The 13,475-nt window shown below is 39.1% G+C and overlaps 1 protein-coding gene and 1 pseudogene across 6 annotated transcripts in view; one reads left to right on the top strand and one right to left on the bottom strand.

Moving 5' to 3' along the window:
• EXOC1 (exocyst complex component 1) overlaps positions 1-13,475 on the top strand; it is a 55,294-nt gene that overhangs the window by 16,652 nt on the left and 25,167 nt on the right. For 4 of the 6 annotated variants that reach the window (XM_047798059.1, XM_047798055.1, XM_047798054.1 and 1 more), the window contains exons 5-9: positions 1,420-1,607; positions 3,740-3,967; positions 4,380-4,512; positions 5,124-5,233; positions 6,317-6,370. In XM_047798059.1, the coding sequence (XP_047654015.1) occupies positions 1,420-1,607; positions 3,740-3,967; positions 4,380-4,512; positions 5,124-5,233; positions 6,317-6,370 (713 nt within the window). The remainder of the gene's footprint in view (positions 1-1,419; positions 1,608-3,739; positions 3,968-4,379; positions 4,513-5,123; positions 5,234-6,316; positions 6,371-13,475) is intronic. The other 2 variants (XM_047798057.1, XM_047798058.1) reach the window with 1 other exon arrangement.
• LOC125137353 (small ubiquitin-related modifier 2-like) lies at positions 12,408-13,052 on the bottom strand (annotated as a pseudogene).

Raw genomic sequence — 13,475 nt, forward strand, 5'->3', positions numbered from 1 at the left:
TGTGCTGTTGGTTGCATATTTTATGAAGTTGTGTGCAGGGAAAATTTTATTACTTCACAATCCATAAGGTAATAAAAAATAATGATAGTATTCATGACTGACTTCCAAAGGACTGTTTTATGGAGGTGAAAATACTTGTGAGGCAGTTATGATCATTTAAAATATTTGTTTAACTATTTACTTGGGTAAGGAGCTGAACAGAACGACCTGGGCTTTCCCTGCCCCAACGGCTCAGAGGCTGTCCAGTTCCACACTGCCTCAGAGGATGCCAAGCTTGGTCCTGCTCCCTAAAAAACTTTGATGTGTATGCTGTAATCTGCCTGTGCCACAAGTTTTAGCCCCTTCCTTTTTTTTTTTCTGGGACATTATGTAAATCTGCTGAATTACCATTCTTAAGAGTAAATCATTCTTTACTTTAAATTAAGTAGTTTTTGTACTAGGACAAATTAATGCATGGCAAGTCATGCTGATTGTAAATATTCATTTTCATGTGAAGTCATGAATATTTAAAACATCCAGAGTTTGTGATTTAAATCGTGGCCCATGAGTTAATGAAAATCAGTAACTTTATGTCAAGGTTTATTTAGGTATAGAATTAGTTTTTTCACTTTACCTCTCTTCACCTCAAAATTTATATAAAATCTCACATGCTGTTTGTATTTTCTCAAAAAGTTGAACTGAAGCATTGATTCAGAAATCATCTCCAGATTTGACCTCTTGGTCTTGTTGTGAAGCAGGAAGACCATTTATATTTTTGCAATTTCACACAGCCACTTTGTTGTTGTGCTTCTTACAGTACAGCTATGGAAAGTTTCTACTAGCTTATCTTGAGAAATTTTATTAATGCTTGCAAAATATTTTTAAACAAAGAAAAGGAAAATTCCATTAGTATTTTCAGTGCTCAAAATGTGAATCGTAGATGCATTTTTAATTTCAATTGAAAATTATTGGGGAAAAAAACCAAAACATAGCAAAAGACAAAAAGAATAAAAAGAACAGAAGAAAATGTTACCTGGGAAAAAAGAAAAGCAAATTGTTTTTCATGTGTCCTGACTTCATAATCGTTTTGTTAGATCGACGGCCACCTCAGGTAGGAAAAGGGGGGTTAGGATCGCTTCCCCATGTTTTCTTCTTTCTGGTTCTATATTTGTTTGGCAGTTTAATTATGTTTTTGGAAATTATGACTAAGGCCTATTTTAACCCATCTGTAAACTAGACTGCATGCTTTTTATTTGTTATAATAAACATTAACATATGGGTTCTTCCTAAAAATTTTTTTTCATATGTTTTGAATCATTCGTTCCTATTTTTCAGCCACTAAATGTGACCTGTGCTTATAACTGACCTTTTCTACAAGAACTATGCTGTCATCCTTCCTACTTTTTTACTACTGCGTTTTTAATTTTTACCTTTTTTAAGAATCTGTTCCGAGCGGAGAAAATCAGAGTGTGACAGGAGGCGATGAAGAAGCAGTGGATGAGTACCAAGAGTTAAATGCAAGAGAGGAGCAGGATATTGAAATAATGATGGGAGGCTGTGAGTGTGCAATTTCTAATGCAGAGGCCTTTGCAGAAAAGCTGTCCAGAGAGCTGCAGGTGCTAGATGGGGTAAGCCCTTCCCGGAGTCTGAGATGGGTGCTGCATGGCTGGTGGAGGGGACCGGTGACGTTCAGATGTTACTGTGGCAGCTCGTGAGCCTGGCTGGTGTGACTCTTGCTGTCTTTCTCTGAAGGTGTATTCCCAGGTGCCATCAGTCTTGCACTGTTCTTGTTCAATAGACAGAACCACTCCTTTTGGGCCACTGAAGGCAGTTGGCTGAGGTTCTGGATTTGGGGAGTTTTCTTGATATGAAGTAGTAGAAGTAAGAAGTAGCTAGCCTGAAACTGACTTGGGGGTTGATTCCCCAGCCTCTGGAATGCCTCAGGGTGATTTAGTGCAAAACAGTATTTTGTGATTTGGGGGAAAAAAAAACAAAAAAAAAAACAGGTACAATCTAGAAAGAGAGAAATTAGGCTGAAAGCAGTGAATCATTTTTTTTACCCAAAGAGAGCAGAACAGTGTGGTGAAAACAGGGGAGCAGTAGGGAGGATGCTTGACTTCTCTGCTGAAAAGTTTGGAATAGCTCCTCTTCAATTGTAGGCACATCTCTAGGAAATAAAAAGCTATAGTAGCAGCAGTGCTTTGTGAGAAAAGTCTAAAACAAGAACATTTGGGGTTTGTTTTGTTTAGATCAGTTTTGCATTTAAGAAAACCTCTGAAGATAATCTGAGAAAAAGAATGTATATATATGTATATGTATGACCGGCTCTCTATACAGCAGAAATTGGCCCAACACTGTAAACCAACTATATTGTAATAAATTTTTTTTAAAAAGAAAACCCCTTAGAGAATAAGGAATATTTTAAAGACTTAAAGAAATTTGACATTTTATACATGAAAGCATGTAAAAGTTAGGAGGTTAAACTCAGGCTCAGAGGTTACACGAATAGCCCAAGCTTACAAGTTTATAAAACTCTCTGGAAGCAAAGCCTAGAAGAAGCTTCAAGATATGAAGATGGAAATGGTCCATTCAGGCCCCCGCACGGCCACTTACGATGCCAGCAGCTCTTACGATGCCAGCAGCTCTGAGCCCTGCTGACTTTACAGTTGGGCTGCACCTACAGTTGAGTCACTGTGAATAGTATGTAGAATAACATGTGTGGAATTACCGTTATCAATTTAGGATGATATCCCTTTAATTCTTGTCCAGACTTTTTCTTCATATCATGTTATCTGCCTTCTTAATGTGGCTTAGTGGTTTGTATTTTCTTTTCTAGTTAATATTGCATATATGTTCCAAGCCATCATATTGCTTTGCAGTTTAATTTTTTATTTGAAAGCTTCCATATTTCAGGGAATTCAGAATCAATAGTCAGAATCATTTAGAAGACATTAACAAGGGTTTGTTACTGCTTCGCCTGGGAGAAGTAGTCTCAAATGAAAGAAAAGAAAGAGTAGCCTAGAAGGAGCCATCTCGGGGCCTTAGGCTCCTCTACATCCCTATGCTGCAAATCCTACTAGAGTCATAAATGAGCTCCATGCATTCTTCAGAGGCAGGTGTACTCCTGCTCCCCTCGTGACGGAGGGATTGACAGAGATCATGATGCTCCATTTGGTGTTTTACGTCAATATTACAAAGTATAGAAACATTCTGTAGCTGATAGAATTGGACGAGGTGTCAGAGATGACCTAATCTATTGCCAGTCAATTTACAGAAACACCATATACCATTACTGATGCTTGTTCAGCCTGCAGAGATCCACAATACTGAGGCATGGTCCCTCGCCTTGATAGAGAGGACAGTATACTTTCCTGAAATACTGCATAAAAAAGGGGAATATAAACACAGTCTGGAGTTCCCTTGGTGGCTTAGTGGTTAACGAACTCAACTAGGATCCATGAGGATGTGGGTTCGATCCCTGGCCTTGCTCAGTGGGTTAAGGATCTGGTATGGTGTTGTGGCTGTGGTGTAGGCCAGCAGCTACAGCTCCAATTAGAATCCTAGCCTGGGAACTTCCACATGCCGCTGGTGCAGCCCTAAAGAAATAAAAATAAAAATAAACACAATCTGATAAAGCGGCTGAGTAGATGTGTGTATCAGCCTATGTTACTCTGCTGTCAAAGAGATTTATTGCTATTTCACTTTTATCCCTCTTTTACACATTCTAAGAGTAGGAAGTATTTTCTTTTTAACATCATAGGCCAACATCCAGTCAATCATGGCCTCGGAGAAGCAAGTGAACACCCTCATGAAGCTGCTGGATGAGGCTCTGGATGAGGTGGATCAGATCGAAGTGAAGCTGAGCAGCTATGAGGAAATGCTCCAGAGCGTGAAAGAGCAAATGGATCAGATCTCAGAGAGCAACCACCTGATTCACCTTAGCAACACCAACAATGTCAAACTCTTGTCCGAGATAGAGTTCCTTGTGGTGAGTGTGATTATAAATTACCAACAACAATAAAGCAATCTAAAGGGAGTCCCTATCATGGCTCAGCAGTAACAAACCTGACTAGGATCCGTGAGGACACAGGTTCAATCCATGGCCTTGCTCAGTGGGTTAAGGATCGAGCCTTGCCATGAGCTGTGGTGTGGAAGCCAGGAGCTGCAGCTCCAATTCAGCCCCTAGGCTGAGAACTTCTGAATGCCGAGGGTACAGCCCTAAAAAGAAAAAAAGGAAACATGATAATATGTAAAACCCGTGTGTAAACATTTTCAAATTCTCTTGGAGCAAAATTTAAAACCCTGTAATTCCAAAGACTTAGTGGCAGGATTGAGTAGCATTTTACCTGTAAATTTCCCAAGCTTACGTGTGCAGATGGTGTATTTATTGTATATTCCAGAACCACCTGGACTTGGCCAAAGGTCACATAAAGGCGCTTCAGGAAGGAGACCTGGCGTCCTCACGAGGCATCGAGGCCTGTACCAATGCCGCAGACGCCCTCCTGCAGTGCATGAATGTGGCTCTTCGACCAGGTGTGTTCACTGCAGGCCAGGAAACCTGCCCTTGAACCTGAGTAAAGCCTGTGACTTGGTATAAAGCTTGACAAGAAACACATGGGGCAAGTTGTTCAGGTGACATTATTCTACTCAAACAAGTTTCATTTATTTTCAAAATCAATTTGTACTGGCACTAAGAAGTTTTTGATCAGTTCCTTCCAACTGACCAGTGATGATTCTCACTGATGTGATTTTTCTTCAGTGCTGTCTACAGAACCTAGCACAAAGGAGATGATGTATGGTTTTGCTTAGCCAGCAGTCCACAAACTAGAGTTGGCATCAAAATCACCTAGATAGCTTGTTAAAGTACACATTGCCAGATGCCACCCCCAGAAGCGTAGGTCTGGGCTGAGCCTTAGAATCCACATCTCTCACAGTCCCCAGATGGTGCTGGGGCAGGCACCCTGGAGGAAACTCCGGTGCTGTACTATCTTAACCATTACCTTTCTTTCTTAAAGCAAACGAATAAACTAGTAAAGCTCTGGGTTCTTTAAAACTGAAGTGTGAATACTGTTACAAATGTATTCATTAAACCTGGAGGAGCTCTATTTACCCATTAAATAACTCAAGAAATATTATGGTTTCAGGCCACGACCTGCTTCTGGCAGTCAAGCAGCAACAGCAGCGTTTCAGTGATTTGCGGGAGCATTTTGCCAGGAGGCTAGCCAGTCATCTCAACAATGTTTTTGTTCAGCAGGTAATTTTACTTTATTATTAATATTAGCATTTTTCTGTAGGTTGTTCATATATTTGCTTAAAATTAAATTCTCACAGGAGTTCCCATTGTGGTTCAGTAGATTAAGGACCCAGCAGTCTCCATGAGGATGCAGGTTTGATCCCTGGCCTCGCTCAGTGGGTTAAGGATCCAGCGTTGCCATGAACTGTGGTGGAGGTTCACAGATTCAGCTTGGATCTGGTGTTGCTGTGGCTGTGGTGCAGGCCAGCAGCTGCAGCCCTGATTCAGCCCGTAGCCTGGGAACCTCCATATGCCATAGGTACAGCCATAAAAAGACAAAAAAGTTAAATTCCCACAAAAAATGTTAATGTGTATAATTGGGGTCATAGTATATTCTTACACACATTTATTTGATTATAATATCTTTAAATATGTGCATATTTGCTCATAGATGTATTTTGGCCCTCAACAGCCTCCTTTGGAAGACAGTCTAGTTCCTTTTAGCTAAAACTGAGTTTTTTTACTATTTGACCTGTTTTAATTTTCAATATTTTGGAGTGAGAACTAGGACTAGATTCCATGCTTTAAGTATGCCATTGGCTGCATGTACTTATATATACGAAAAATGAGGGAGTTCCCTGGTAGCCTAGTGGTTAAGACTTGGCAGTCTTACCACTTCAGCCTGGGTTCAATCCCTGGTCTGGGAACAGCGATGCCATATCAAGCCACTGCATGCTGCAACAACAACAACAACAAAAAAGACAGAGAGAAATGACTAACTCAGCTGTTAATTCCAGTAGGTTTAATCTTATATAAGCTCTTTATCTGCACTTTTACATGGAAAGGGATCTTATAATTGATGTGTGGCAGTGAAATTAATGTTAATAATATTATTAAGAGTACCTTAGATTTGAACAGAACATATTTTAATATCATGTAATAAATTAGATTTTGTGTACTTTATCTCTTATTTTAATAGGGTTTAGGGGAAAAATTTGAGGGTAATTTTGTTCATCAAGAGATACTCTCTGAAACACTGGATTCTTCTTTTCACTTTGCAGTGTTCTGAAGCAGTCATATTTACTGTGTTTTATTTCCCATTAGTTTACTCAGGCCCTCCTTCAGCTCTATAACAGGTCCTACTTTCTTTCGGTGCCTGTGAGTACATCAACTTTGGCTCCAGCTTCTCTGATTCTTTTTTTTTTTTTTTTTTTGCTGTAACATTTACTAAACTTAACGGCGGCAGAATCTTTACAGATTATAATTTGCTAACCTAAGCTACCCGTTAACCATATTTGTAGCATTTTTTTCAATGTGCCGGTAACAAAAAGTTGAGCCAAAAGGGGCATTTAATCTCAGTCTGCTGCTTCCTTCCTGTCATTCTTTCACTCCTTTGTTTATTTAGAAATCTTTGCCAAGTGATTAGAGATACATACCAGACATTTATTTACGTGGAATAGAAGAGAGGTTGATTCTGCCTCAGGCAGCTCATAGTCAGAGACTGGAGATGGACACATGTACTCAGGCAGGGTGTGTGTTAGGACGGTGGTGCTGTGGGAGCCACAGAAGACCACCGACCTAAGCCTGAGAGGGAGACTGGGGAAAATCTCAGCATTGCACGTGACTCGAAAAGCACTAAGAAAAAGGTAAACCTGGAAATCACATAGGAAATATTAATGCCCATTTTTCATACACTGTTGTATTATATTATTATATCAATAATATTTCTTTCTTAGGAGTTGCTTAGTTTTTAAAAATAATACCATTGGCATTGATGGAGTCTGCATCTGTAGTTGGTATTCAGAATAGCGCTCAGTAAACAGTAGTCCTTTGTGCACCCTTAATTGTTGGCTGTAACATGCTGTTATTTGTGATTTTGCTTCCTTGCCTTATAAACTAATGACTTTTTAAAGTGAATGCTTCTCGGTTCTGAAATACATGTTGTTGCACATGAGTAATGCACGTTAAAAACCAGAATTTTGCAGCTACCCAGAGTGTGCTGAGGGTGGTGGAGGATCACGTCTGTGTGATTAATTGAGTCATCATGTTACCTCACGAAAGAGTAGGGGAACGTGGGTATTTCTGTTCCTGGCTGTGGGGCAAACTAGTGGGAAAATTTGATTTCCACATTATTGCACATCTCTTTGTCAGTCACTGGATTTTCGTTGCGTGCCTATTTTGTACTCACTGTCATCCATCTGTGACAATAAGAAATGGCGCCTACTTGTGAGATGCTTACGAAGAGGTGTGGAGAGTGACATGCCTAAAGCTGTACTGCAGTGTGCACATGGTGCCTTGGGGACTCGTCAGGTTCAGCTCCAGGCCCCACAATAGAGGGACTGTCTCACACAATTGTTTTGTTTTCCCGGTGCTTATCAACGTTATGTTTATACTACACTACGGTCTGTTAAGTGTGCAGTAGCATTATGTCTAACAAAACAGTAATACACCTCAATTTAGGAATACTTCTTTGCCAAAAATTGCACACCACCTTCTGAGCCTTCAGTGGGTTGTAATGGCCTTGCTGGTGGAGGACCCTTCCTCAGTGCTGACGACTGCTGAGGGATCGAGGTGGTGCTGGCTGAAGGTTGGGGTGGCTGTGGCCGTTTTTAAAAATTAGAAAATGCTGAAGTTTGCTGTAACGATTAACTCTTCCTTTGATGAACATTTTCTTTGTAGCATGCAATTCTGTTATTTGATAGCATTTTAACCCACAGTAGAACTTTCAACTTGCAGTCAGTCCTCTCAAATCCTGCTGCTGCTTTATCAGCTAAGTTTATATAAGAGTCTAAATCCTTTGTCATTTCACTAGTCTTCACAGCTTCTTCATCAGGAGTAAATTCCATCTCAAGAAACCACTTTCTTTGCTTATCCATAGAAGCGATTCTTCATCCATTAAATTTATCAAGAGATTCTAGCAGTTAGCCACATCTTTGGGCTCCACTTAGAATTCTCTTGCTATTTCTATCACATCTATAGTTGCTTCCTCTACTGAAGTCTTGAACCATCAGTATCATCCATGAGGGTTGGAATCACCTTCTTCCAAAACCCCTGTTAATCTTGATATTTTTACCTCTTCTCATGAATCATGAATGTTCTTAGTGGCATCTAGAATGGTGAATTCCTTCCAGAAGGTTTTCAGTTGACTCTACCCACATCCATCAGAGGAATCACTATCTCTGGCAGCTATGGCCTTACAGAATGTTATTTCTTAAATAACAAGACTTGAAAGTTGAAATGACTCTTTGGTCCATGGGCTGCAGAGTGTGTTGTTAGCAGATGTGGAAACAGCCTGAATCTTATTGTCCATATCCATCAGAGATCTTTGTTGGTCAGATGCCTTGCTGGTGAGCAGCAGTATTTTAAAAGGAAGTTTTTCTCCTGAGTCTCAACAATGGGCTTAAAATATTGAGTAAAACCATGTTGTAAACAGATGTGCTATCATCTAGGCACATATACAGTGTACATTTATGTATATGTGCTAAAGAGGTTTGGTCAAAGGTGAATTTGTTGAGGATTTAAGTAGTCAGACATGGCATCACTTTTTAAGGCAAGTTTTCAACAGAATTTGTACAATGCAGTTTATAATGTGTATAATGTATTATAACATTATAACCTCTGTACAGAGGAATCCAGTGGAAATAATCTAATGACCACAACTTAACTTGATTAAAGAGCATTGATTCCTGGGCTTTTTTGAAATGCCCACATCAATAAAATAAAATTGGAGACTGGAGACTGACTAAGTCACCAACTTATTTTACCAAGTAAAAACCTTAAAAAAGAAATACTGGAGTTCCCGTCGTGGCGCAGTGGTTAACGAATCCAACTGGGAAACCTGAGGTTGCGGGTTCGATCCCTAGCCTTGCTCAGTGGGTTAATGATCCGGTGTTGCCATGAGCTGTGGTGTCGGTTGCAGACGTGGCTCGGGATCCCATGTTGCTGTGGCTCTGGTGTAGGCCGGCAGCTACAGCTCCAATTTGACCCCTAGCCTGGGAACCTCCATATGCCGCGAGAGCGGCCCAAGAAAATGGCAAAAAGACAAAAAAAAAAAAAAAAAAGAAAGAAATACTGCCATACTTAATTTACTCTTTTATTTTTAAAATGATATTTGGCACTAAAAGCAAAAGAATATAATTTCAAACTTTCAAAATGAATACATTAAACTTTATGAGAAATGTGCTTTCACCCTTTCCTTGTTTTCCTACTGCTGCAGGCCAGCGAGTCCACCCTCACACTGGGACTGGCTGATCCAGAGCAGACTCTCTGTGATGCACCTGTCAGAGTCATGCCTCTGTGGAGCTGTATTTTAATGAAACTTGAGATGCATTCTTATTTAGCATTCATTTCGTACTGTAACATAATATGAGAGTAGGATTTTTAACAATTGACTGGATTCTTTTGGCTCTTTTAGCTCTTCTTACACACTCAGCGTCCACTGAAATGATAGCCTTGTACCCGCAACACATGCATTCCTAGGGCTTCATGTATCTAGAAAACTCGCAGCCAGGAGAATCTGGCCACTTACACTAATTAGGATTCTGATATTGAAAGCAGACAGTCAAATAAGCTGAATGAAGCTAATTAAAAATCAAGGAAGTATTTTCAAAAGGAATATGTATGTATGTTTAAAATTTGGTTTGATTCTTAAAAAGATAACTGTTCTTTGCCGTTTTCCCACCTTTGGTTCTGCAGAGAGCTCATGACCCTCTGCTCCGCTGTTAGCCACATGATGAGACCAGTATGCGCTGGACTAAAAGTACAGCCAGCAAAAAACTGAAGTTGTGGGAAGTTTTGCTATATGCTGAAATTTGGAAATTTTTCTTTCAGTATGTATATGCAGAAACATCAAATAGCAAAGTAAAACGTATGTAGCAAACCAATGTTCAGTTCATGTCACAAAGATTGTTTCGTTAAGCATGCTTTGAAATCTTCTAAACATTGGTCAATATGGTAAAAACTTAGAATTATGATTAAGATCGGTTTTCATGATGTCTGTGGAAATTTTGCTCATATTTTCTGCTCATATTTTCTTCTTCCCTCAAGAAAATAAAAATGAACATGCCATAACATAGGAATAAAGAATTCCCAAATCTTGAAAATTTGTTCAGCATTTAACATGAGTATCATCTCTGTTAGAAAGTCTATAAGACAAAGTGGTTAAGAGTGTGGACACTGGAGCAAGCTTCCTGAATTCCAGAACCTGACTGCTGGTAGGGTGGCCTTGAGCAAGTTAACTTGGTGCCATCTTCATTGCCCTGTATCTAAATAATTCGCTAATAAAATTACCCACCACATACTGTTGTCATGAGGATAATGTGTTGTTATATACCAAGCTCTGAGAATTGAGTTTGAGGAGTTCCCATTGCAGTGCAGCGGAAACGAATCCAACTAGCAACCATGAGGTTTCAGGTTCGACCCCTGGCCTCGCTCCATAGGTTAAGGATCCGGCATTGCCTTGAGCTGTTGGTGTAGGTCGCAGATGCGGCTCGGATCTGGCATTGCCATGGCTCTGGTGTAGGCTGGCAGCTATAGCTCCAATTCGACCCCCTAGCCTGGGAACCTCCATATGCCATGGGTGCGGCCCTAAAAAGACAAAAAGTGTTTGATGTTAGCTAATTTTATTGTGAATTCTAATAGTAGATAAACTGATAAAAATTTATAATTCACTAAGTTTTTAGAAAATGTGTTTGAGATTAATTTGGATAAAATATGTATTATGTTTAAATTATTAATGATCAAGATTTGCTATTTTTTAAATGAGAAGGAAAGTGCTCTGCAAAGCTATCATGAAGATTAGAGTTCATTTATGTAAGGAACCTAGTATAGTAGTAAGCATTCAAAAAATTATTACCAATTTGTCTATCGTAAGAAACTTTAATGTCTTAATTTTAAAAAATACATGAAGAATAAAATTCTTAGCACATTAGAGTTCTAAATGGGATGCTTATCTATATTATAGACTGTATTAAATAATTTAAGCTTTTATTTTCCTATTTCCTATAGTTATTTTGGAACCATTTTCTCTAAAATCTTTCTGTTAGCACTAATAACACTTAATCTTAATAGTAATGGTTTGAAGGTAATGACTTATATTAGTGAATTTTCTGATGATGGTGATCTTAAAATGCTGTTTGCAAAAGAAACCTTTAAATAACAATATATGTGAAAGAATTTTGTAGACTATAAGTATTGTTCCATTTTGCAAGGAGAGGTAAAGGTTTTAATTGAAGAGTTTCCCTGACATTAAATTAAATACTATAACTTAACATGTAGTGACCTGAGTAAACGGTTGTAGAAGAACATAAACAATAATTTTGAATGTTGAATCATTGAAAAAATTTAATGAGAAGGATTGCTTGGGATAATAAAAAGATATATAACATTGTTATTAATAAAGAATATTTTTAAAACATTTATAAGCGAGAAGTTTGTCAAATGTTCTTCCCATTTATTCAGTGTAACTATTTAAGATGCAGAATTTGGAGACATTAGTAGACCTAAAACTATAATATCTGTCTATGCTTAGTATCTCATGCTTGTGATTTAATGGACTCTCATTCATCATTCTGATGTGGCCACTAGAAAGCCGTTCTGGAATGTAATGTTGGTATCAACATTTGGCAGTTTTTGAGTCTAGTTAAAATGATTTTCTTTGATGTATTTTTTTTTTTAAACAAGAAGTTTATTTAAACAACAAGACGCTTGACTTGAAGGGAAAACTATCTAGGATTCATTTCTTTTAGAGTAATTTATCCCTACTTAAAGACAGATTGCCCTACATGTAACAGCTACGTACAAAAAAGTTATAAAATTGTCCTTGGTTTTACAATAATAAATGAAAATGTTAAAATTCTCCAGTTGAACAAGATATGCAAGGATTTTTATGTTGTTCTTTTTGTTTGTTTGTTTGTTGTTTTGTTAAGCAGTGAGAGCAAAATAACTTACTGGAGTATAAAGATAAGAAATGAATGAGCATGCCACTAATGGAGAAAGGGGGTATTTTCACAGAACCAGTATTTTTCCCCATCCCATCTCCATTTGATGTCAATCAAAACATTGGACATTTAGTTTAAAAAAAATGCAATATGCTTGTGCACATACACCAGTTACTTTATGTACAATAAAGGAATGGGGAAGGGGAAAATGAAAGAACAGAGAAAACTATACTGTAGTAGTCAGGATGTGGTAGAACCAAATTGTGGTTTTCTAACTGAGAATGTCTTCTTGGTCTGGAGGAACAGAATTCTGGAGTAAAGTAGCAGGTTCCCTTTTTAGTAGACACCTCCTGTTTGCTGCTGGAACACATCAATTGTATCTTCATCCTCCATTTCCAACTGTGCAGGTGTGTCTGTTTCATTGATTGGCTGCCCGTCAAATCGGAATCTGATCTGCCTCATTGACAAACCCTGTCGTTAACAATAGGCTTTCATTAGTTTACTAAGTGGTGTATGCCTCTTAATCTTTTTTTTTTTTTTTTGTCTTTTTGCTATTTCTTTGGGCCGCTCTCGCGGCATATGGACGTTCCCAGGCTAGGGGTCTAATCGGAGCTGTAGCTGCCAGCCTACGCCAGAGCCACAGCAACGCAGGATCCCAGCCGCGTCTGCAACCTACACCGCAGCTCATGGCAACGCCGGATCGGTAACCCACTGAGCAAGGGCAGCGACCGAACCCGCAACCTCATGGTTCCTAGTCAGATTCGTTAACCACTGCGCCACGACGGGAACTCCTGCCTCTTAATCTTAAACTGCACCACAGAACCATCCTGCCCCGCCACCTTCAAATTAGTATGATCGTTGTTCTCAGTCTTGATTCCTTCCTTGGGCTTTTCGTCAGCCATGGCGAGTGCCAGACTCTCCTCAGCTGCCGCTTCACAAAAAAGGTACCAGGTCCACACCAGACGAGCACACCTGTTTGATGTATTTTTTAAAAGAAAACAGAAGTGAGACTCACACGACTAAGATTCTAGCTTTCCTCCTGTGCGACCTGAGCAAATCACTGAGTTCTGAGTTGCAGTTGGTTCTTGAGTTTGTTCTGTCAGATCAGATGGTCTACCGGGTCTGCAGTCTCTGAAACAAAAGTCAGGGTGCATCATCTGTCTTAGGCTTTTGAAAACTTACTAATTAATGTAAGTCATGTCAAGGATTAAAAATAAAATCATATTTATTTAACTAATGGGGAAATTAAAATTATTTATTATTAGGGGTTATCCTGGAAAGACCAGGATATAGTCATCTGTAGTCTTTCCTAGCTCTGAAATTCT

Source organism: Phacochoerus africanus, chromosome 10 (genome assembly GCF_016906955.1).
Source record: "Phacochoerus africanus isolate WHEZ1 chromosome 10, ROS_Pafr_v1, whole genome shotgun sequence".
In the NCBI taxonomy this organism is placed as follows: Eukaryota; Metazoa; Chordata; class Mammalia; order Artiodactyla; family Suidae; genus Phacochoerus; species Phacochoerus africanus.